This window comes from Mastigoproctus giganteus, chromosome 9 (assembly GCF_048544385.1).
Source record: "Mastigoproctus giganteus isolate SK-2022 chromosome 9, ASM4854438v1, whole genome shotgun sequence".
In the NCBI taxonomy this organism is placed as follows: Eukaryota; Metazoa; Arthropoda; class Arachnida; order Uropygi; family Thelyphonidae; genus Mastigoproctus; species Mastigoproctus giganteus.
In genome coordinates, this window is record NC_143583.1 from 73,768,081 (window position 1) to 73,791,750 (window position 23,670).

General features: G+C 34.3%; 1 protein-coding gene across 1 annotated transcript in view; it reads left to right on the forward strand.

Annotated features, from left to right (window-relative positions):
- ATPsynB (ATP synthase subunit b, mitochondrial) overlaps positions 1-23,670 on the forward strand; it is an 85,391-nt gene that overhangs the window by 30,805 nt on the left and 30,916 nt on the right. Inside the window, exons 3-4 of the mRNA XM_090382174.1 lie at positions 3,706-3,901; positions 21,259-21,450. Coding sequence (XP_090238300.1) covers positions 3,706-3,901; positions 21,259-21,450 — 388 coding nt within the window. The remainder of the gene's footprint in view (positions 1-3,705; positions 3,902-21,258; positions 21,451-23,670) is intronic.

The following is a 23,670-nucleotide window of genomic DNA, read 5'->3' on the forward strand; positions in this document are numbered from 1 at the left end:
AAAATGCTCATTAAATAAATTTACTTTTATTTGTTTCTTTCTGCATTTTTCTACAGTTGTATTTTGTAGAAGTGGATGTATAAAATATTAATCACATTAAATAATAGGGACGGTTTTGAGATTTCAATAGTGTCTTGCAGGTAATGAACATAATTGTACAAGATGATTTAAAAGGTATGCATTCCATAATATATTTTCAGTTTTATTTTGATTATAATTATAATATAAATTGCAATAAATTATATTTCATTTATAATTATAATAGAGACTGCAATAAATGTGGAAAGTGTCTCCCTTTGTAAATGTAAGCACAAACCCTTTTCACTAGACTTGATATAGTGGCGCCTCCGTAGCCATGTGGGCAGGAGCAGCAGTGCATAGCACACGCTTCCTGATTAGACCGGGGTTCGAGCCCGTGACCACCAAATACGGAGGATGCGGAAAGGTCGGGGAATGACCACCGCATATCCCCGGAGCAATATGGCCTTAGTTGCTAAAAGCTCCTAAAAACCAAATAACAAACAAACAAACTTGATATAGTGCTTAAACAGTTATGATTGAAATTTCTTATTTGATGTTGACTTTTAATTCTTCAAATATATGAAAATTGTTAATATATAAAGTACCACTTCTTTAGAGTAACCTGAAAGATAAAAATGCAGGAATGGTGTATTTTCAGTTATGAACTTGTGATGTGCCTGAGAAAATGATGTGCTGCTTGTTTTGTGAAAAAAACACTAGTTGTTAGTGATTGAAAGATAAATCCACTAGTTTACAAATTTAAGTTTGTTCACTGGAGTTTTTGAATTTCAATAGGTCTTACTGCCAAAATATGTTGTTGTGATTTAAAATATAACTTAGATTTTTTTTCTATCACATCCAGCTACATCACAATTTAAGAAATAAAAAAGTATTGTTTTTTACTAAAGTATATAACTTTATTGTATTTAGTAATGACAAATTGATAGGATTACATTTTCATATATCAAAAAATACTAACAAGTATTAATTAAAATTCTGAAACTTTCATTAATCAGACCTTAGTCTCTTTGTTTGAAAAGAAAGTTTAATTGTTTTTCTTTTATGTACAGTGCCAGGTTTCTCGCTTTTTAAACACCAACAGTAGTTGGCCGTCATGCGTGTATTCCACCTTCCCTGGTACCTCTACTCCATTTCCTTTATGTCCTGATGGAATCTCTCTCCCCTTGTTCTTCTCTCATCTGTGCAAGATTTTCGGGGAAAAAATCAAGATGGGCATGCAAAAAGTGAATTTTGATGCTCATATTGCAACCTAAATTGCGAAGCTTTTCGAGCATATTTTGAACAATTTTCTCATGATCCTGTGATTTATGATTTCCTAGAAAGTTTTCCATTACACTTTTAAAAGCAATCCAGGCTTCCCTTTCAACGTCCGTCTTAGTAGTTTCAAACTGACCATCTAAAACCAATTTTCTAATTTGGGGACCAATGAAGATACCCTCCTTAAGTTTTGTGTCAGATAAACCGGGAAATTTACTGCAAAGGTACTTAAAGCAGTTGCCATCCTTATTCAATGCTTTAACAAATTGCTTCATTATGCCTAACTTGATATGCAGTGGAGGTAAAAGTATTATATCTGGCTTCACCAAACTTTCGTGCACAATATTTTTTGACCCCGGTGTAAGATTGTGCCTCCGAGGCCATTGCTTCTTTGTCCAATGCAGCGCTTTAGCTCTGCTATCCCATTCACAAATAAAGCATAGCATTTTAGTGTACCCACCCTGTTGCCCCAACAACATACATAACACATTTAAGTTTCCACATAGTTGCCATTCGTGAACTTGATATTTAATTTTCTCCAGAAGCAACTTTAGATTGTCATAAGTTTCTTTTAAGTAGACTGAATGAGCAACTGGCACAGATGTGTACTTATCTCCATTATACAAGAGAACACTTTTTAAACTAGCCTTAGAAGAGTCTATAAATAGTCTCCATTAACTAGGAACATATGATGGAGCTCCTAAGGCACTTATTAAACCAGCAATATCACTGCAATATACGAGAGGACCTTCTTGTGAAAAATACTGTATAAACTCCCTTTCACGATTTCTGTACCAGGAAAATGATGTACCTGGAGCAAGTAAGTTCTTTGCTTGAAGTCTGGATCCCAGAATTTCAGCAGCATACTTTTGGAAGACCTAAGTTCCTTACTAAATCATTCAGTTCGACTTGCGTGAATTGCTGTGCCGTTAAAATATTTTCTGGTGGATAACATTCATCTTCACTAACCTCTTTAGCTTCTGCTTCGGTGGAAGATGATGTGGACTCCAAAGTTTCTGGTGGAGGTTTTACAGGCAGATCAGGTCCATACGGAACCAGTCTTATGGCTGACTGTAGATCTGGATATTTGATGTCCTTTTTATTTTTTGAATTGTAACCTTTAATGTCACATACACAAAAGTAACATTCGGCATGGCTTACTGGCTCGCGCCACACCATAGGAATAGCAAATGGCAAGCACACCTTTTTTCCTTGACTCCATTTTCTAAGATGTTCAACACATGTATGGCATACTTTATGCGGTGCTCACGATTTATCCTGATTGCCTAGCTTTATGTCAAAGTATGCATAATACGATTATTTTACAAAATCGGTAATATTTCGCCTCTGCTTTACAGGAACAAAACAACCACATATGTAACAAAATATGTCTAGACTGTTTATACACTTTCTGGTTGCCATACTAAAAGAAAACAAACACACAATGAGAGCTCACGACAGTTTTTACAGGAGTACTATGACCACATAAGGGATGTGCCACTTATATAGGCTCTGTGGTTGAGTGGACTGTACAAACAAGTGAGTGCGTGCTCAGACAAGTTTAGCCCATAGCTACACACAGGAGTCTCCCAGACTCCACTCGGAAAATAAAATTCTGAGAATCACAGATGGGCCAGAAGAGCGGGGTGGGGGTCCGTCTACCTTCCTGGGTCAAGGTCGGCTACCTTGCAGTGTGTGTAGTTACGGGTTAAACATGCACAATCTGTTGTATTTGAGGCAAATATTTGATACTGATTACGAATATAGGGGTATAAAACTTGTAAACCATTGCAGAAACTATAGTTATGTACACATTTACGTATAATATAGGTAATATTTTGTTAATGAATTGTGAAAAATCTTTACATGATAGAAACAAACAAACTTCGGTTTAGTAATCAGTAAACATGCATAAATAATTGCCAGATACTTTTACTCAAACCCCAGATACACTGTAAATCAGTGTAATATATAAAAAGAACTGTTGGATGTATAGAAATAACCAGCAGTAGTGCTGTTACACTAACTATTAGAATCAAATTCCATTAAGTTGCCAATAATAAATCAACACAATTTCAGTTGCATGAATTTTGAGTCACCCTGGGTTTTACCAAATGGCTGTGCCCTTAATAGAAAAGTATTCGTATTAGGGGCTCAGCTCTGTTTTTGTGGGACTGTATTGTTCTCATTAATTAATTGAACAAATGTAAATGTGGAAAGGTGCCTTGGGTTGTTTTCAGATTTGTAATATTGACTTTGGTGTCTTTTTTTTTATTTGTATAGTAATCCCACTGAGTTCAGTGGAATTTTCCTAGTTTTATAACATTTATTGTTGTTTACTTAATGTTATAATACTGCTATTTGGCAACATAACTAAAGTAAAAAAAAAAAAAAAAAAAATTTCAGCCTTGTTAGAACAGCTAATACCTATCCAGCAACTACTACAAGCACAGAGCTTGAAACAGTGACAATTAAAGGCAAGCGGCTTACAAATCCTTTTGCAGAAGGCCCAGAGAGAGATCTTGTTAATTTTCCACGTCCGGTCAGGCAACTTTATAGTGATAAAGTTAAATTTGGATTTATACCTGAAACCTGGTTTCAAGTAAGTAGTGTGTGTTTCCTAGTTCAAATATTTACTTAATAGTTATGTATAAATGAAGATTGATGCAATAAAGCATCATATGTTTAAGAGTGTAAGTGTTCTATATAATATAGGTGTAAATACACCATAGAAAACTCTTAAACGAAAAAACTATGTTTGTAGTTTGAAGGGGCATGAAGTTACTTATTCGAGGTAGTGGCAACTTGTTGCCACTACCTCGAATAAGTAACGCTTCACTAAAAGAGAAGACTGTTGTTACTTATTCTCGGTGGGCACCACCACCCAGAGAGGCACCGTTTCAAGGCTTGTTGGCCCTACGTCAGTGGGTGGGCAGGCACCCTGGTATTGTAGACATTAATAACATCATTATTATTAATTGCAATAAAGCATATGTTTAAGAGTGTAAGTATTCTATATAATATTGGTGTAAATACACCATAGAAAACTCTTAAACGAAAAAACTACATTTGTAGTTTGATGGGGCATCGTTTTATCTGTATCTCATATTGTGCTCCTCCTTCACAACGAGTTGCCATGTATTGCACTACCTCGAATAAGTAACGCTTCACTAAAAGAGAAGACTATTGTTACTTATTCTTGGTGAGCACCACCACCACCCAGACGGCACCGTTTCAAGGCTTGTTGGCCCTTCGTCACCTTCCTTTGGACTTACACTCTTAAACATATGATGCTTTATTGCATCAATCTTCATTTTTGCATTATTATGTACACCTTTTGGCATCTCTCATATCGTGTGATTATCTTCACAACTGGATTGTCATGTCTGCAATACCAGGGTGCCTGCCCACCCACTGACGAAGGGCCAACGATCCTTGAAACAGTGTTATCTGGGTGGTGGTGGTGCCCACCAAGAATAAGTAACAATAGTCTTCTCTTTTAGTGAAGCTTTACTTATTCGAGGTTGTGCAATACATAGCAACTTGTTGTGAAGGAGGAGCACAATATGAGATACAGATAAAATGATGCCCCTTCAAACTACAAATGTAGTTTTTTTGTTTGAGTTTTCTGTGGTGTATTTACACCAATATTATACTTAATAGTTATTTATAATACAGCAGGATGTGTGTGTGTGTGTGTGTGTGTGTGTGTGTGTGTGTGTGTGTGTGTGAGTGAGTGAGTGAGTGAGTGAGTGAGTGAGTGAGTGTGCGCGCGCACGCGCATGTGTGTGTGTGCGCGCGCGCGCGAGTGAGAGAGAGCTGGTAAGTCAATAAATAAGAGGGGGGAGAAAGAAACAAGCAGGGAACTGACCTGAAGAACATAGAATTTATTTTTTGACATAATTACCAAAAATATTTGTACACTTTTCCCACTGCTTTATCGAATTCTGAAACCTTGCTGCATAAAAAAATATCAGAATCTGGCATAAAATGAAAAGCAGCTTGCTCTCAGCAACTGTTGGAAGGTGAATGTACAGTCACCTTCCTTTGGACATCTGACTAACCTGGAAGCATATGGAATTCCTTCAGAAACTGTCTGGCACTTAGTGTTGATAATGTCTGTTATGATAGACCTAATACTGGAGTATCAGAGTATTGAAAGTTGTGATTTAAGCACTTGATAGTAATAGTCTGCCTTTAACTCACTTTTCAGAGTTAAAGTGAGTGGAGCTGACTCATGTCCAAATCCAGTTTATTATGATCCAAAAGAAATTTTGATAAAAGATAAATTAATGAACTACTTATGATAAAAAAAAAAAAAAAAGCTCCTCAATCACATACTTCTGATACAAGTAGTCAAAAGTAGCCCAAACCAGAAAGCTGATATCACTAAACAGGTTATCTGCATGTTTTCAGAAAGGTGTCACATTTTCTTTTCCTCTGTCTTGGATTTTGAATTTTGTTTGTTCTCTTTTAAATGTTATGCCAATATTTGAACATTCAGATGTAGTTCCTCAATCAAATGGACTCCAAATCTACTTACTGAGGTTATTACTCGTTGATATGTTGAAGATGGATCTATTGCCAAGGTCATGGAGAATTAAAAATGAGAGGAAAGGCCTCTTTTTTTTTTCTCCTCCATCAAGGATTATTGATGTATATGACTGCATAGTGCATCAGTTTCCATGAAAATTTATGTTCTTATAAATGCTGATGTGACACAAATTCCATCAATTTGCAGTGCATTATTTTCCAAATTGAAATTTTTTGTGAACAGGTTTCCAGTACCATTGAAGATTAAAAAAAAATAGATGAAGCAGTAGGCATTTTTCATTATCAGTTCTGGCATTTTGATTGTTTGAACCTTTGAGAAATTATTACAAAAGAAGAAAGAATTGACGTAGAGTGGTTTTTGGTTGGGAAACTGAGTGCAAAAGAAAACTTGAAATATAAATTATCTTAAGTCATTCTTGGCATTACAGCAATTCTTCATGGCTAAACTGCAAAAGTCCTTTTGTGAGATTAGGATTTTTTATTTTTTTTTTGTTAGTTATTGGTGCATCGGCTTCTGTGGTCATAATGCACCTCCCAAAGTTTTTGCATTTTTTACTCTGATCCAAGCCCAAGGTGGGATTCGAACCCACGACCTTTGGGTTTCCAGGCAGGCACTTTACCCACCTGGCTACCCCAATTGGTGAGATTAGGAATGAGATCCATATATTTTAGCAGTCACTGAATAGCGGGGAGGGGGCAGAAGTCTGAAAAATTTTAAATGAAATTTTATATCAAATGGGATTCATTTATCTCCCTATAATTTTTCAGATGGTTAGTCTTTACAATCTGGTACCCCTTCCGATTGATCCTTGCTAATGGCAGTAATTGACAGGCCTAGCCCCTTCCACTAGTTGCTTTTTATTTAACATTAGAGTGAATCCCCCACTGCTGTTTTAAAATTGGAAAACAAGTTCCTGATTTTAAAACAGTAGTGGGGGGAAATAAACACTAATTAAAATGGTACCGTATACTGAAGAGGTCTGTCAATCACTGCTACTCGCAAGGGATACTAGATTGTATAGACTAACCTTTCAAATATGTATCCCCCCTTCCCGTTTAGTCTGTAACCACTAGAACAGGGGTGGCCAACAAGTCGATCGTGATATACCAGTCAGTCGCAGCTTTAATTTCGGTCGAACACAACAAATTTTAAATATATAAAAAATAGATTGGTCAAAATCTAAACAGTATTATTATTATGCCCCCCCACTGCATATGCTTATTACAAATCCGTTGAACCATGTGACTACTCTTGTTTCCGTGCAGCCTGTAGGCTTGTCTAGTGAAAATTCATGCAGTTACGTTATGGAGAGCAGTGTGTGTGTTGAATTCTTATGTAGCTTACTTAATATTAATGATTGGACAGTACTTATATGTAAATTTAATACCCTTTAATTTAAAATTAATGCTATGAAAAAGAGCAAAATCTATCATTTTCATCAAGAATGGGAACTAGAATACTTTTTTGTAATGAAAAAACAACGTTGTTGTTTGATTTGCAATGCTTCCATGGCTATACCCAAAAAAGGAAATTTAGAAAGGCACTTCAACGCACTCCATGGTAAATACCAATGGGATTTTCCACCTAATAGTGATCTTAGAAAAAATAAATTAAAAGAATTTAAATCTAGATTATTTGCACAACAAAATTTCTTCGTGACACCTAATTTACAATCTAAATTTTTCACATGGGGAAAATATTACTTGAAAATGAAATTATTACATTGTGAAACGATATCTTCCGAAAAGCCAGATAATCAGAAAAAGACTTGGAAATACGTTTGCCTAGAAAGGTACCCAAATGTAAAAAAAAAAAAAAAAATGCAGTGAACTTAAATTCCTGTTTAGTTTCGACATATCTATATGAATTGGCTTTTCCGTATTTGAAACAAAGACAAAGAATTGCTCTACTCTTACAAACTTGCATACAGAAGATTTTTTACTGTTGGCCTTATCACAGTATATCCCTGATTTTGTAAGCTTGGCAGATGACATGAAGACACAAACTTCACATAAATTAAAAATTTAAATACGTATGAATTTAAAATAAGAATTCTGAATTGTATTTAATTTTAAAATTTATAAACAACATTTTTCAATATGTGTTGATTAACTTTTTTAACCGTGTGCAACGAAATTCTTGAGATGGTAGGTCGCAGCACATTTTGAAAAAAAAAGTACAATGGTGTTCAGAGGTAGCGCATCACCTAGGAATTTCACATTTCTATCCCTTTTTCACGATGGTACATTACATTAATGACTAGCATCGCAAATAGAAATATAAATAAAAGATATTTATTAATAGTTAAGGCAAAGCTAAGTAATATTTGACAGGTGCTCTCAAAATATTCCAAAATGAGCATTTGCAACCTTTATACAACAGTTTTGGTAAACACGACAATTATGGCTGAAATGTTATCATTTTAAATGGAAAACAAAATGAAAAGTTCACCAGGTGCAAACTAATATTTAGTTGAACCGCCTCTGGCCCTGGGAATTTCACTGTGGACACCATACAGTTTGGATGGTATTCTTCACCACGTTTACGGCAAACCATCTGTCTCCCATCAGAGCCATACAGGTTGAATTTCTTCTCATCCGAGAAAATAACTGACTTCCACGACTCGGGAGTCCATTTGACATGCTCCTTACACCAAATCAATCAGGCCTTTTTAATTTTTTGTGAGGAGGGACTTCTTCTCAGGACGACAGGCTACAAGTCCATTTTTGAAGAGGCAGTCTTCTGACTGTTACTGCACTTGCTACCACTCCTGTATGTTCTTCTCATTCTCTTTTCAGCTCAGACGAAGAAGCTTTACGGTTTTAAGGAATAAACTCAGAAAGACAAATTATACTGAAACTGAAGAATAGTGATGGTGTACTTATAAATAGCAGAGAAGGCATAATTCAAATAGCAGACGACTACTATAAAGAATTATATAAGGAGCGAGGGAATAATGCCAGCAGTGTGGAAGATGGATGATAAATTAGCAACACATAAGACATACTTGATATCCTTCCTGATGAGGTAGAACATGTATTGAAGAAAATGAAGAATCAGAAAGCTCCAGGTGAAGATGAAGTTACTGTAGAGTTATTAAAATTGGGAGGAAGAGACATGACACAGAAACTGGCAGGGCTCTTCACAAAATACATTATTAAAGGAGTGACACCTAAGGAATGAAATAATGCAATCATAATTTAATTTTGCTGCACAAGAAAGGAGATAAATCAGAAATTGGAAATTATAGACCAATTAGCTTGTTGTTCACTACTAACAGATTAGAAAGAATACTTGATGAGAATCAACCAAAAAAGCAAGCTAGCTTTAGGACAGGATTCTCAACTGTGGGTCACCTTCAGGTAATATCGCAGCTAATGGAGAAAGCAAATGAATATAAAACAACATTATGCCTGGCATTTGCAGATTATGAAAAGGAATTTGACTCAGTACAGCATAAGGCAATGTTTTGGGCACTAAAAGACAAGGCATAGATACCCCATACATTATGATATTGAAGAAAATATATGAGAATGCCACCTACTTTATTAGACTAAACAAAGGTAGTAGCAAATTTAAAATTGAGAAAGAGTTCGACAAGGAGACACAGTATCTCGGAAGTTGTTTACTGCTGCCCTTGAGGAAGCTTTCAGAAGATTAGACTGGTTGCAGAAAGAAGTCAATGTGAATGGAGAGTATCTGAACCATTTCCGATTTGCAGATGACATTGTGATCATAAGCCAAGATCCCAAAGAAATAGAGGAAAATCTGAATCGGTTATGCAGAGTTAGTAAGGATTTTGGACTAAAGATGAATATGGCTAAAACAAAAGTAATGATGAACAAGTATGCCACAGAAAGGGATATAATGATTGAAGGAGCAATAATTGAAAAGGTGGAGTCATATTCTTATCTGGGACAAGTCATTAGCTGTAATAATGATAAATGGCTGGAAGTCAAGAGAAGGATAAATTTCGGATGGATAGATAGCATTCAGGAAATATAGTCACATACTAAGGAGCAATTTCCCAATTTGTCTGAAACTTAAAATAATGAATCAATGTATACTCTCCACCATGACTTATGGAAGTGAAACTTAGGCACTTAACAAAAGAATGGAAGAGAAGCTGAAAACTATGCAGCAAAGAATGAAACGAAGTATATTAGCAATCAGACTGTTAGATAAGAAGTGATACACATGGATTAGGAAGCAAACACAAATAAAGAACATTCTTATCAAAACCAAAGAACTGAAATGGACTTGGGCAGGACACATAGCTCGAAGACATGATGATAGATGGACTAAGAAAATAACAGAATGGTACCCAAGAGGAGCTAAAAGAAAACCTGGAAGAAAACAACGGAGATGGGCAGATGAAATTCACGAGTTCGTGGATAGTAAATGGATGGCCATTGCACAAAACAGAAGAAACTGGAAAGTTGCTGGAGAGGCCTTCATCCTGCAGTGGAATTGAAAATGGCAGATTATGATGATGACAGAAATTTTTAACACTGTACCACTACCCTTTCATTCTTAGGCCATGAACTTTTCAAATGCCCTTCATACAAACAAAACTGCAAGTGGCATCCACATCAATTGCATCACTGTAAATTTTCTCACAAAACAAGCATTGCATTACGATTGGAATAATTGCCCCTATTAGCCTAAAATTTGTTATCCACTGATGTAAAATGATTATGCCTTTTATTGATATGAAAGAAAAAAAATTATTTAGACATTTATTTACAAATAATCATAGCAATACACTGCAGACCATATTAATGCCTTTTCATTGTAATCATTATTTGAAATTAATGTTAAGTAATAAGATGGGAAAAAAATATCAGCAGCAAACAAATATGGTTGTGATACCATTACGTCTTCTATAACAGATATTAGTATTTTGTTGGCCTACAAAGAACTTTAATTACTGCTTAGCACCTGTTTGGAATGGTATATATCAGATTCTTGATATAATTGCTTAGTTCGTGGTATCAGACTTGATTTTTTTAATGTTATCTTGCTCGATGGCTTTTTAGCTGAAATTTTCTGTCCCATAACACTCCAGCAGTTTTCAGTTAGGTTCAAATTGGGATGATTTCCTGGCCATAATAAGGATTGGATATTGCAGCCTTGCATGTACTTTTTCACTTAAAGATTAAAAAAATAATAGGATAGTTAGTGTTTCCTGAAACAAGTTAAAATTAGCATGCTAGAAATTGCATTAAATGATTATGTAACATTATATACTAACCTTATATGCAGTGCCGCAAAGCACAGATTCATGTTATAAAACAATTTTCTATTACTTGAAAGAGGTCTGATGATCAGCAGAAGAGTCCCTTTTAAAATTTTTGGGGTAGTCTCCTTTAACAGTACCATTTACAGAATACAAACATTCGGACTAGTGGTTTGCATGTTTGTATTCTGTAAATGGTACTGTTAATGGTGACTAATGAGGCAACATTTCATCATCTCACATCAGTTTTATTTGGATCTATTCACATTTATTTGCATTTCTTTTGTTTTGTCTCTGACTGTCTTTTACAATACTTCATATTTTTTTGGCCTGTGTGTAGTTATTAATGTGGCATCTAAGACGTTGAAAAGTTGGTATTACTGGATCAACTTAATCAATTTTCTTTAATTAATTAAACTAAAACGTTTTAATTGGATTTTGAATAAATGTGTAATTGTTGCTTTTTTGAATTTTGTTGTACTATCTTCCTTAGTGAGTCATGCAAAACACTAGTCCAAATGTTTTTTTGTAGGGTAGGGGACACTAAGGATGTGTTAATTGAACCAAGGGGGTGGTGGCAAAAAAAAGTTTGGGAACCACTGCCCTAGAACTTAGTTTAAATGATATAATAGCAACACCCTTGAAACCACGTTAATAACTAATTTCCTGTCCCCTGCTTAATAACTTTGTCCTCAGGTTAAACCTAACCTCTGATTGACCCACAGAAATTCTATATTACATTGCCAACTTTTCACAGTCCAGTGCTAAATATTTCCCAAATCTGATAAAAAAATTCCAAGTTATTTTTTATATGCTATAAAGAGCCAATTTATGTGTAGTCAATTCATTCGTTTAGTTGTTTTAATTTTGATATATAAATAATTATTAACTCTAAGTACAGCAGACTCTCGATTTTCCAGGAGAGATGGTAAAAAACAAATCCCGGATTTCCTGGTTAATCCAAAAATACAAAAGTCCCTGTCATACATAAGATATACGTTCCAAAACTTCTTATTTTGTCGAGTTTTACGTAATTCGGGAATGACTAATAACATATTGCTACTATATTATTATTGACAAATCTGAATTCTGCGCGATACTTGTTAATGTTTGGCCATTTTCATACATCCTTATTAGTTTAATTTTCTGATCCAAATCGATGGCTTTCCTTTTGTTGATTGATTTACTAGTAGCGCTGTCACTTATTCTCTTAGTCGGCACCATGATAACGGTGAAACTGAAATTTTCTGAAAAAAACTTCACAGGGTTAGGGGGGGAAACACGAAACACTATTATCACCTCACACAAACTCACATTTTACTAAAGCACATTTCTGGAGGTCACTGCCATTAAACAATTGCACCTTCTGGGTTACTGGGCTTTTCTGTTCGTGCATCTAATTATAAATGGGTAGTAAACTCAATCTTATTGCATTTGCTATAATATCAATAGCTGGAATTGTGTAGGTTTTTTGTGTTATTGTGGTGAAATGTGTCCTCTTCACTGAAATCTTGTCATATAAAAAAAAAAAAAAAAAAAAAACACATAAATTGTAAGAATCTTCTCTTCTTTCCTATTTTTTTGCTTGTTACTCCGTATCTCACTTGTACATGCCGTGATCGTCGTTATTGATTGCTTATTTTATTTATTTATTATTTTTGTTTGTTTTAAATTTTACAATCCTAAAAAAAAAAAAATCGAGTGAAAAAAAATTTAGGTAAAACCGTAGTTGTGTAAGTCGGGGACTTACTGTATCGAAAAATGTTCAGCAACCTACGTAAAAAATATGGTGATAGATAAAAAACTTACCATGTACTACTTGCATGTCCAATATGATGCTTCCCTTTATTTTTTGCGATGTTGATTTTAATTAAGTCTAATAGCTTCCCTTTATTTTTTCGATGTTGCGTATGGTTTGGTCACCAACATTATAATGGTTTATTAGAGATTTAACAGATGCACCGTTTTCAAACTTTTGAATAATTTCAAGTTTTTGTTTAACTGAAAATGCAACTCTTTTGCTTTTACCCATCATTTTCGCAATTTCTAAACAAAAAAAAATTTACTATAAAAAATTCTGACACCCCTTACATAAATAAAAGAAACAAAATTTGTCCTTTTGCGCTGCAACAGAACACAACAATCGACGCGACGCACTGAATCAAACTAAACATTTGGTCTCTCTTTTTTTTCTTTTTTTTGAGCGGCGGGTGTGAAGACAGCGGGGATTGCAAGATAATAAATACACTAATCTCCCAATGACGACTTATAATGCCACTTGTCGCTTATTTACGATTTGCAAAATATCTGTTTATACCTATTCTAGTTATTACATGAATTTTTTGATTTCTGGTTGATTTTTTTTAATTTGTAGTCTTGAAGTGTCCTGGTTAATCCGCTTCCCGGTTAATCGAGAGTCTGCTGTATATGGCAACAGTGTTCATGATTACATGATGCTTCCTATAATGAAAAATATTATTTTATTAAAGCTGATCTTTTCATTCAAAAATAATTATATTTATAAATATACAAGTATCTGTATTTATTTTGTGGATGGTATTTCATAAAATGAAGGAATAAAAAAAACATTTAAATTGTTTTACTCCTACTAGTATAGTATAAAATCCAACTGAAGGTGCGGATGATGATACTGCAGATGGATTTTACGATGAACTCCAGGCTCTGTGTGAAAGAATTCAGAGACATGATGCTATTATAACTCTTGGTGACTTCAATGCTAAACTAGGCAGGGAAGAAGTTTTCATGGGTCTATTTGGGAGACAGCCTCCATGAAGAAACAAGCAATAATGGTCTTAGAGTAGCACAATTTGCTGCTGCTAACAACTTTAAGGTCATGAGTACCTGGTTTCCAAGAAGGAATACAGGTGATCCCTGCTTAACGCTGATAATTTGTTCCCGAAAAACAGAGTGCTAAGTGAATCAGTGCTAAGCGAGCACTGTATTCCTGTAATGTAAAATATGTATTTGTGGGTCGCTGTCTATGCCATAGGATATTTCCTAATTCATAATAAACAGTAGCGAAAAGATGCACAAATGTCGGTCAAAATATTTAATATTAAAAATTTGTACATATAAAATATTCTCCATTACATACGTATATAATTATGTGGTAAGTAACTACATTACATATCAAAATTAAACTTAAAATGCCAATTAAAATCATGAATTTCTTAATCTGATGGCCCTGGGCTGTCGAGTTTTCATAACTTTGGTCAATTTTTGGTTGTACTTTGGCTGTCTTCCTAGTGAACTAAAAGGGATTTTACTTTAAAATCCCAGCAGTGTTACTACCCAACAGTAAAGTCAACCGATCCTTTGCCGCTTTAAAGCTTGTTTTTTTTTTCCTCCTTTCAATATGAAACTTCTTATAGGCATTCGTTTCCAAAAAAAGTCCTCTTTCATCTATGTTAAAAACTTGTTGAGAAGCACCACTCTTCAATAATTTTTAGTTCTCTTTTTGAAAGTTTTGGCTCCTTCTTGATCTGCACTTGCAGCTTCTCCCTGGATTTTAAATCTATCTTACCAGTCCTTACTAGTTTTAAATGGTTCCATATTTTTTTTTTTAAAGGTGAGCTTTCTTCAGATCATCATATAGGCTAATCGCTTTTTCTTTAATAATATTTAACTTAACGGAATTGTGCGTTAGATATTATCTTCAATAAAATTATTTAGCAGTCTCTCCATTTCAATTATAATAGCCGGCCTAGTTGGTTGCAATGGAACAGCTGTCTTTCTCACTGCAAAAATTAATTCTTTATTTTTTATAATTGTTCTTACAGTTATTGCACACATCCACCTGTTGTTGAACGGAATCGATTTGCTTCAAAACGTATAATTTAATTTTCAAATTCAGTATTTTTCTTACCTTAGTAGGCTTCATACTGCGTCCAGACGTTGTTCCTTTTTAATTCTTATCTGCCACTATTAATAAATTTTCGAAAATGTAACTGCATTGCATTAATTATGATACAATATTCGAGTAAACTGTCCATTACTAACACTGTACTGAGTGATAACTAGATTTTGGATAAATGCATATAACGCAAATCTTACAAGAAGTATAGTTCAACATTTTTTAAAATGTTGATCTCAGAACTATGTAACAATCACCGTAGTACAATTAAATTAGTGTGGGAGAAAATTTCACTGAGCGTGGGAAACTTTGCTATTCATTTTCAAGCTATCGACTACATCAGATGCAACGTTTTTGTTAAACGTGCCAAAAATTCAGTCTGTATGCTGGTAAAAGAGCATTATAATGAGTTGTGATAGCATTAGAGTGAGATATGGGTTATAATATAAGAACAACGTTATAGCAAATCAGCGTAGAGCGAACCACGTTATAACGAGGGCCTTCTGTATTCATAAAAGTACATGGAAAATCCCTGGTACAAATCAGATTGATCATGTACTTGTCTCTAAGAGGTGGGCTGCTTCGATTGAAAATGTCCGTTCTTTTCAGGATGCCAGCTCTGATTCTGATCATTTTCTAGTGGGAGCCAGACTGAAGTATAAAATAGCTCTAGTAGCAAGAGGAAAGGCTGAGAAAGCTAAGCGGTGAAATGTAGAGAAATTGAAAGATAGACTTGTTGAAATGAAGTACCGGGCAGAGTTGGCCCGAAGACTGCAGGAACAAGAAAACAGTGACAAGATTGAAGATGAATGGACTTGCATAAAGGCTGCAATTCTGGGTGCAGCATGCATAACCTTGGGTGAGACCTCAAGGCCAAGAAATGAGGAATGATATGATGACGAGTGCAGAGTAGCAATAGAAGTAAAGAGACAAGCCAGGGTGAAATGTTTACAGTGGAATAGCAGAGTGAATAGTGAACCTTATAAGAAACAATGGATTGCCGCAGCTAGGATATGTAAAAAGAAAAAGAGAGAAGCTTTGAAAAGGAAGGTTGACGAAGTGGTGAAACATTACAACAAGAAGGAAAGTAGAAAGTTTCATAAGACGATTAAAGAAAGTACACAGGAATTCTGATCAAAAGTTACTGCATGTAGGGATAGTAAAGGGAATTTGCTGACTGAGAGAAAGGAGGTTCTGTAATGGTGGAAAGAGTATTTTGAGAGCATTTTGACAGGAGGTAAGACTGCAACAAAACAGCTATTGCATTATACAGTAGAACCATGCATTGAAGACCATAGTTTTAAAGAAATTCAAAAAGTTAAGTGATTAAAGAACTTTAAAGCACTAGGAGCTGATAGAATAACTGCAGAATTGCTCAAGAACAGTGGAGTGACACTATGGAGAAGAATACATAATCTGATATTATTAATATAGTCTGAGGAAAAAATCCCGGAATGGACACTTGGAATCATACAGCTGATTCGCAAGAAGGGTGATAAACTGCTTTGCTCTGGCTATAGAGGCATTACATTGCTGAGCATTACTTACAAGATTTTGTCGGGAGTTATTTATAGCAGACTGGCAGCATATTCAGAGAAAATCATTGGAGAATATCAGTGTGGTTTCAGACCCAAATTGCTCAACACCTGATGAGATTTCCATTTTGAGGCAGATACAGGAAAAGCATTTGAGTATAATATACACTTGTTTAACCTATATGTAGATTTCAAGCAAGCTTTTGATTCACTCAGCAGAGAGGAAATGATAAATCATCTCCTCCTGGGTATACCTGTAAAGATTGTTAGGCTCATAAAAGTAACCCTACAATGAGTTGTAGCAACCAACAATGAGTTGACAAATCTCTTTGACATTAATGCTGGTGTTAGATAGGGTGATGCACTCTCTACTGTGTTAATTTACTTGGTTTTAGAGGCGGCTGTCAGAAAATTAGAAGTGACTGGACACAGGCAGTGCAGATCTGTGCATATGCTGATGATGTCGATATTATCGATGGAACACTGGAGGAAACGGTGGCCAGGCTGGATAGTGAAGGACAAAGAAGAGGACTTAGGATAAATGAAGCAAAGGTAAAATATATGGAAGTCTGGAGAAAGGCAGGTAACACAGAAATTTTAAGAACCAGCAGCTTCTTGTTTGAGCATGTTCAAAATTTCACCTATCTAGGTTCACAGATAAACCAGTCCAACTCTATTACTAATGAAATTAAGTCCCGTATCCTGAGTGGAAACTTGCCTGGTTGGGACGTGTTATGAGAATGGATGACAGAGTATTGAACAGACATTTAAAATTAAGAATATACAAAAGTCTTATTAGACCAGTTGTAACGTACAATTGTGAAGCTTGGACATTAATGAATAAAGATGAGCAGTTGTTGAGAGTGTTCGAGCGAAGAATTTTGCAAAACGTCTTTGGGCTCGTATAAGATGGTCATGGCTCCTGGAGGATCAGAATGAACCATGAACGTGACAATCTTATTCAGGGTGCGGACATTGTCAGATTTGTGAGGAGCCAGAGACTTGCCTGGTTGGGACGTGTTATGAGAATGGATGACAGCAGAACAACTAAGAGGATAATGAAATGGAACCTACCAGTAGGAGCACAAGAGGAAGACTGTAGAAAAGATGGTTGGATGATGTAGAAGACTTAAATATCATGAGAATAAGAAGTTGGAGAAGTTTGACTTCTGGGAGGGCTTACTGGTGGAACATCATTGAGAAGGCTAAGACCCACCCTGAGTTATAATGTCAGAAGAAGTAGTAGTATAGTATAAAAAACTTCAGTATACATTTTTGATAAATAACTGAACTCATCATATTTAAAACATTTTCATTTTATATAGCATGAGTAGAATATTTAATGCATGATACTGAACTACCACAATGAGTTTTACTCATCTGATGAGTCATGACTACTTGACTTCTCACTAGAAAGTCATTACCATCATTAAAATTTTTTTTTTTTTTTTAGTTTTTGTGGCATATTTGTACATACTTTTATTATATAAACAGAAATGCTGCTTTGTAATTACAAAACCAGAACTTTTTGTTTTGTGCTTTAAAAACCAATCTGATAATTACACTAGAATCAAGTGTTTTAATTTTTGTACAACTCCTTTTCTTAGTTTTAATGTCTGTAATCATTGAGAACATTCACATTCTGCATTTGGATGTGTTAATGCTCAAACCTTTTGAGCTAATTTACAAATATTTGAAAACACATTTTCCAAAAAAATCTTTCATATTAGAAACTTCATGCCACATTTCATCAATAGGCTTATTCTTTAAACATTTAATTCGATTTAGTTCTAAAGAAGATGGCAAGGCTCTGAGTTCATTCTGAGCCAAGTTTACATCTATCTTAAATATTGCACAAAGTTTTGGGATTTTTTTTTTGTTTATGTCAACATGAAGACGAATTTTAGGATCTATAAATCTAACCTCTGAGAAAACAACTGAGTCAAGTGGCTGCCCACACTGCATTTCTTGACAATAAGTGATGTAATAATGCTGAATCACTTTTCTTACACTCATAGCTACATTAGGAACAATACGCTTTAACACTATGTTTAAGTACTCCTCGCACTCTGGATGAGTATACATTTCATCAGTTTTGATAAAATTGGTGGGATGTTACAAATTTATTTTCATTAATTCACCTTTTAGTAAATGTGGTTTTAAGTAACTTGTTGTAATTATTTTGAAAAATTTCACTGACTGGTTTAATGAAATGAATGAGTGGAGGTTTTCTTTGAAAGAGAACATTGAATTTATCTATGTAATCCAAAACATTAAAAAAAAATAGCATTTGAAGATTAAATGCGCAAGAAGATTAAATGATATGGGTTTAAATTAACTATATAATATCGGTGTAGATACACCATAGTTTACCCATAAATTTAACTACATACATGGTGTAAAGGCATTGTTTAATTTTATCTCATATTGTGGCTGCCTTCGCAACATGATACCAGGTATTGCACTACTTCGAATAAATAACACTCCTCTAGTAAAGCAGACTACTGTTATTTATTCTCAGTGGGCACCACCACCCAGATGGCACCATTTCGAAGCTAGTTGGCTTAATCATCGGTGGGCAGGTACCTGATAATACAAACATGCCATCACAGTTGTGGTCATTCCCATCCCACATCTTCAGTGTTCTGTTTACACAAGGGTGTAACACAGCTAACCACCTTGTTTGACTTGGTTTAAGATTGATTAATTTTAAATGGAACAAATGATCAGCCATGTCCACAATTCAATTTCTTATTTCTTTTTAACAATATGTGCTAGATAGCTAGTGATATTTGTTATAAACTGCACTACAAAATCAGGCAGAATTGTACAAGCTGAATTTTGATATTAGGGCTGATGTATGGCCAATACATCTCATCAAAACGACATTTGGAACGTCCTCTTTAAGTTTAGAGAAAAAGCAAATCTTTGCTCCTATTTGGATTTGCACCATCACAAGCAATACCCAAAATATTATTCAGCGGGATATTTTTTTTAAACAAGGACTTTTTGAATTTAGTATTAATGTCTTCTGCTGTACAATTTTTAGCATCAAGTTCAATGAGTTCTGATAATTGACAAGTAACTTTACCATTATCTGGCTTTATGTACTGTTCAACAAGTGTAAGATATTTCTTGCCAGAGGTAGACTCATCTGCAAATATGCCCAAGTCTTTTTATTTTAACATTTCAACAAGTTTCACAGTTCAGTTTTAGCCAAAACATTGTTAATGATAGCTCTGCACTTGTCTTTTTTCAATATAATTGCCTGAGCAATTTTTGAATCAGGAAAACAATTTTGCACTAACTCAGTAAAATTCTCTAGATTGAATGCTATTATTGTGCCCTGCAAAGTAAGAAGAAATTCTTATTTCATCAATTTTTACTTGTTTTCAAATATTTGAGCTTTATTAACATGAGACATTTGGTTATTAAAAATATGATCAATATTTTTTGTGTTTTAGTTTTAACTTCTCTAAATTTTGCTTATGCTTTTTACTATCAGCATGCTTGTCTAATTTGCTTGTACCAGCTTGAATTTCTATATTTCAGCACTTACAGCAAGCAAAATAATTGCTACCATCTACTTTTTCCAGTCATCCTTTGTATTTATAGTCCAGCAACCACAAATCTTGAAATATTTTCATGAAATTTGATGCTTTTTCTTTAGCAGGCAATTCACCACAAGTGTTTGGTACTTTTAGTGCCATCCCCTTTTCTCTTTTGTCCTATCTATGTCTCTTCAATTTCTTTTCCTTTTAGTACTTTTCTTGTTATCGTTATTCATTTTTAATTGCATGTATAACCTGTATTACAGAACAGTGTCTTACTTACAGGTGTATATTTGTCTGTTGCCGTCAAGTAGTTCGCTAAGTAACCGCATTTGCAGTCGACAAGACAGTGTTGACCAATTGAGAGCAGTTTTTGATAAATTTCAATTGTCTGCAAATTTTCGTTCCAAGGGAATTACAAAATAAACAGAAATCTTAATTTGATTGAAAATTTCCTAGAATTAACAGATTTCCAAGAAGATTTCCTGGATTTGGGAAATTTATCAGGATATAGACCTTATCCTGGCACAGGAAACCTTATCCTTGAATTTAATTTTTAAATCACTTTAAAATTATCTTAGTAGTTTGGGATCATGTATATATCTCATATATGAAAAGAGAGCTAATTCGTTAACCAGTGTTTTGGTATGCGGAGCTAAGTAATAAGGACAGCGTTTCAGGAATGTGAGTATCCATTGTTATTTATTATTGTTATTTTAATTTTATTACTTTGTATTAATTTAGTTACCATCCAAAATGCAGTTCTGTTATTCAACTATTAGCACTGTCTGTCATACGGAATTAACTTAATGGAAACTATTAAAAACTAATAGTTTAGAAATAGTAAAGAATCTTAAATATTAAAAGTACAAAATGTGTGATTAAATTAAAAACTGTAATTAAATTGCCACAGTTGCTGTTCTTCAGTTTTTTTCAGTCACTGAAGAAGTGGCACAGGAAGTACCATGAAGCATCTAAGAATAATCTGTAACCCTTTAAGAAATTAAAGACAGATTACACAAGTTGAAGTTCTTATTTTCTCACTAATTTCCATTCCATAAAAGAACAGGTTATATTTTATACTAATATTTTAATGGTTATGTTTTAATACCAATAGTTAAACTTATTTGTTTGTTTTGTTAAATGTAAAATATATTTCTGTTTTCCAATTATCAAGAGATATAACAAAAAAAAATTTATTTCAGTTTTTTTATAAGAAGACTGGAGTTACTGGACCTTATGTGTTTGGAATTGGCTTAATAACATATCTCTGCTCCAAAGAAATCTATGTACTGGAACATGAATTTGCGTCGGGTGTTACAATGTTTGCCATGATATATTTTGTTATAAAAAAATATGGAGAAAGAATTAAAGCATATTCAAAGAAAAAAGTGGATGTAAGAACATATTTAAATTTCTAAATATTTTGTTCAATATTAAATAAATAGTATATAATGAAATACATGTATCATTTTCAGATGATCCTGAAAAAGATAATGAATTTACTTAATGAATAAAGATGAAGAATTTATAAATTAGCACTTAGAAGTGCTAATTTATAAATTCTTTAAATTTTTAATATTAATAATATTGGCAAAATGATGCAAGGAAAAAACCTTATACAGCATCAGCCAAAGGAAAAAAATATTACACTTACTTCATTTACTGTCCCTTCTAATAATTTTTCAAATCCTTCTTTATTTTATTCAAACTTTCTACCTCTACAAAAAAGGATGGAGGTTTATTGCAGGAATCAGCTATTCTTTGATGGAAGGAAAATTTCCACACATTTCTTCTGCAACCGTATTTTTCAATTTAAATTTGTATGCAGTATTGAAGATGATAACTAATCATTACTTTATTCTTAAAGTTTCATTTCTAATGTAATTTTTTCATTGCCCCCCCCATTGTCTTTTACACTGGGTTTGGTACTCCCGAAATCCTGCCACTCTTGGGGTTGCTACCTAAATGCAGTACCTTGTATTTATCAATGTTATACTCAGTTGCCATTTTTCAGTCTATCTGAATAGTTTATCAAAATCTCATTGAAGTTTCATACCCTGATTAATGTCATTAGCTACCCTGCCTACTGTTGTTTCATCAACAGACTTGGGCATTAAAATTAAGATGCTTAAATCAACAATTTTAAATATCAGGAGCAGTAAAGGACTTTTTTGACTACTCTCTGTCTGCTATTACTTAATTAAATATTCCTTTATTCACTGTAGTATCTTGTCACTAATGCCACATTGTTTCAGTTTATGCAGAAGTCATTTGTATTGAACTATATCAATACCTTTACTAAAATCAGAGATAATGGCACACTCAAGAATTCTTGTTTATTGTTGCAAGATGTTCTAAGGATGGCAACATTTCAAATGAGTAGGCAAATAAATCTACGGAAACAAGCCTAAATAACTACAAGGGGTGTGTCAGTGTGGTAAGCTATAGAAGAATACTTAGTCTCTTAACTGTATCTACAATAATGTCAAGGGTGCTGTCAATAAAATGAGTGAATTCGAACTCCTTGTTGGGAAAACTGATGCTGACATAATAGGGATAACTGCAATGTGTTGTTATCCCGAAATTGGAGATGATGAGTTTCACTATTGTAAGACAGTGCATGTAAGAAGGATAGGGAAGATAGAAGGGATGATGAGGTCATGCTTATCAAAAGTGACTCAAGTGTGAGAAGAGCTTTTGCTGAGCCAGAAGCTGCACCTACAAGCATAGAATATGTGTGGTGTGAGTTAGTTGGAAGCAAAGGTATAATGAGAATGGGAGTAGTTTTGACCACTTTTTAGTGGGAGGGAAACTCGCCTTGAGGTACAAAATATTTAAATAAACTAGATGATTGTTATTTGTACCAGCATGTTAGAGAGAATACTAGGGGTAAAAGTATTCTAGACATCATTACTCATGAATCAGATGACATCACAGGGTTTACAATAGAGTAACCATTGGCATGTGATGATCATGTAGTTGTTAGTTGGAAGATAAAGAAAGATAAAGAAATATGGGTTTTAATTCAAGAAAAGGGGACTATGACAGTTTAAATCACTACATAGCATCTATGAATTGGGCAGAGATTGCAGACAGAGGGTGAATATATTATAATTATGAATACATTTAAAGCAATAATTGCAGAAGCCATGAATGTGTATATATATCATTTAGAAATATAGCACAAGGATGGTGGCAAGGTGGATGAATATGGACAAAGATTGCCAGTGTAATAGATCAGAAAAAGAGGGTATAGGAAAGTTAAAGATCAGAAAAGTACTGAAGGTATAAGGTTGATCTGTAATAATACCACAGAAAAGGTTAGGGAGCCCAGGGCTGAATATTTGAAAACACTGGCTAAGAGAGCAAAGAATAGGGACAAAGTGTTTTTAGCGTATGTGAATGTGAAGTAAATGAATCAGTGCCTTGTGTACTGAGTGTGTGAAAGTCTGATAACCCAGATGATGTTACTGATGAATTGAATAAGTACTTTACATTGAATAAGTACTGAATTGAATTAGTACTTCTCCTCACCATAAAAGACCCTTCATGGTGAGGAGAGGCCATGCAAGTGAAGTTGGAAATTATGAAATTAGACATTGAATTTCAGAATA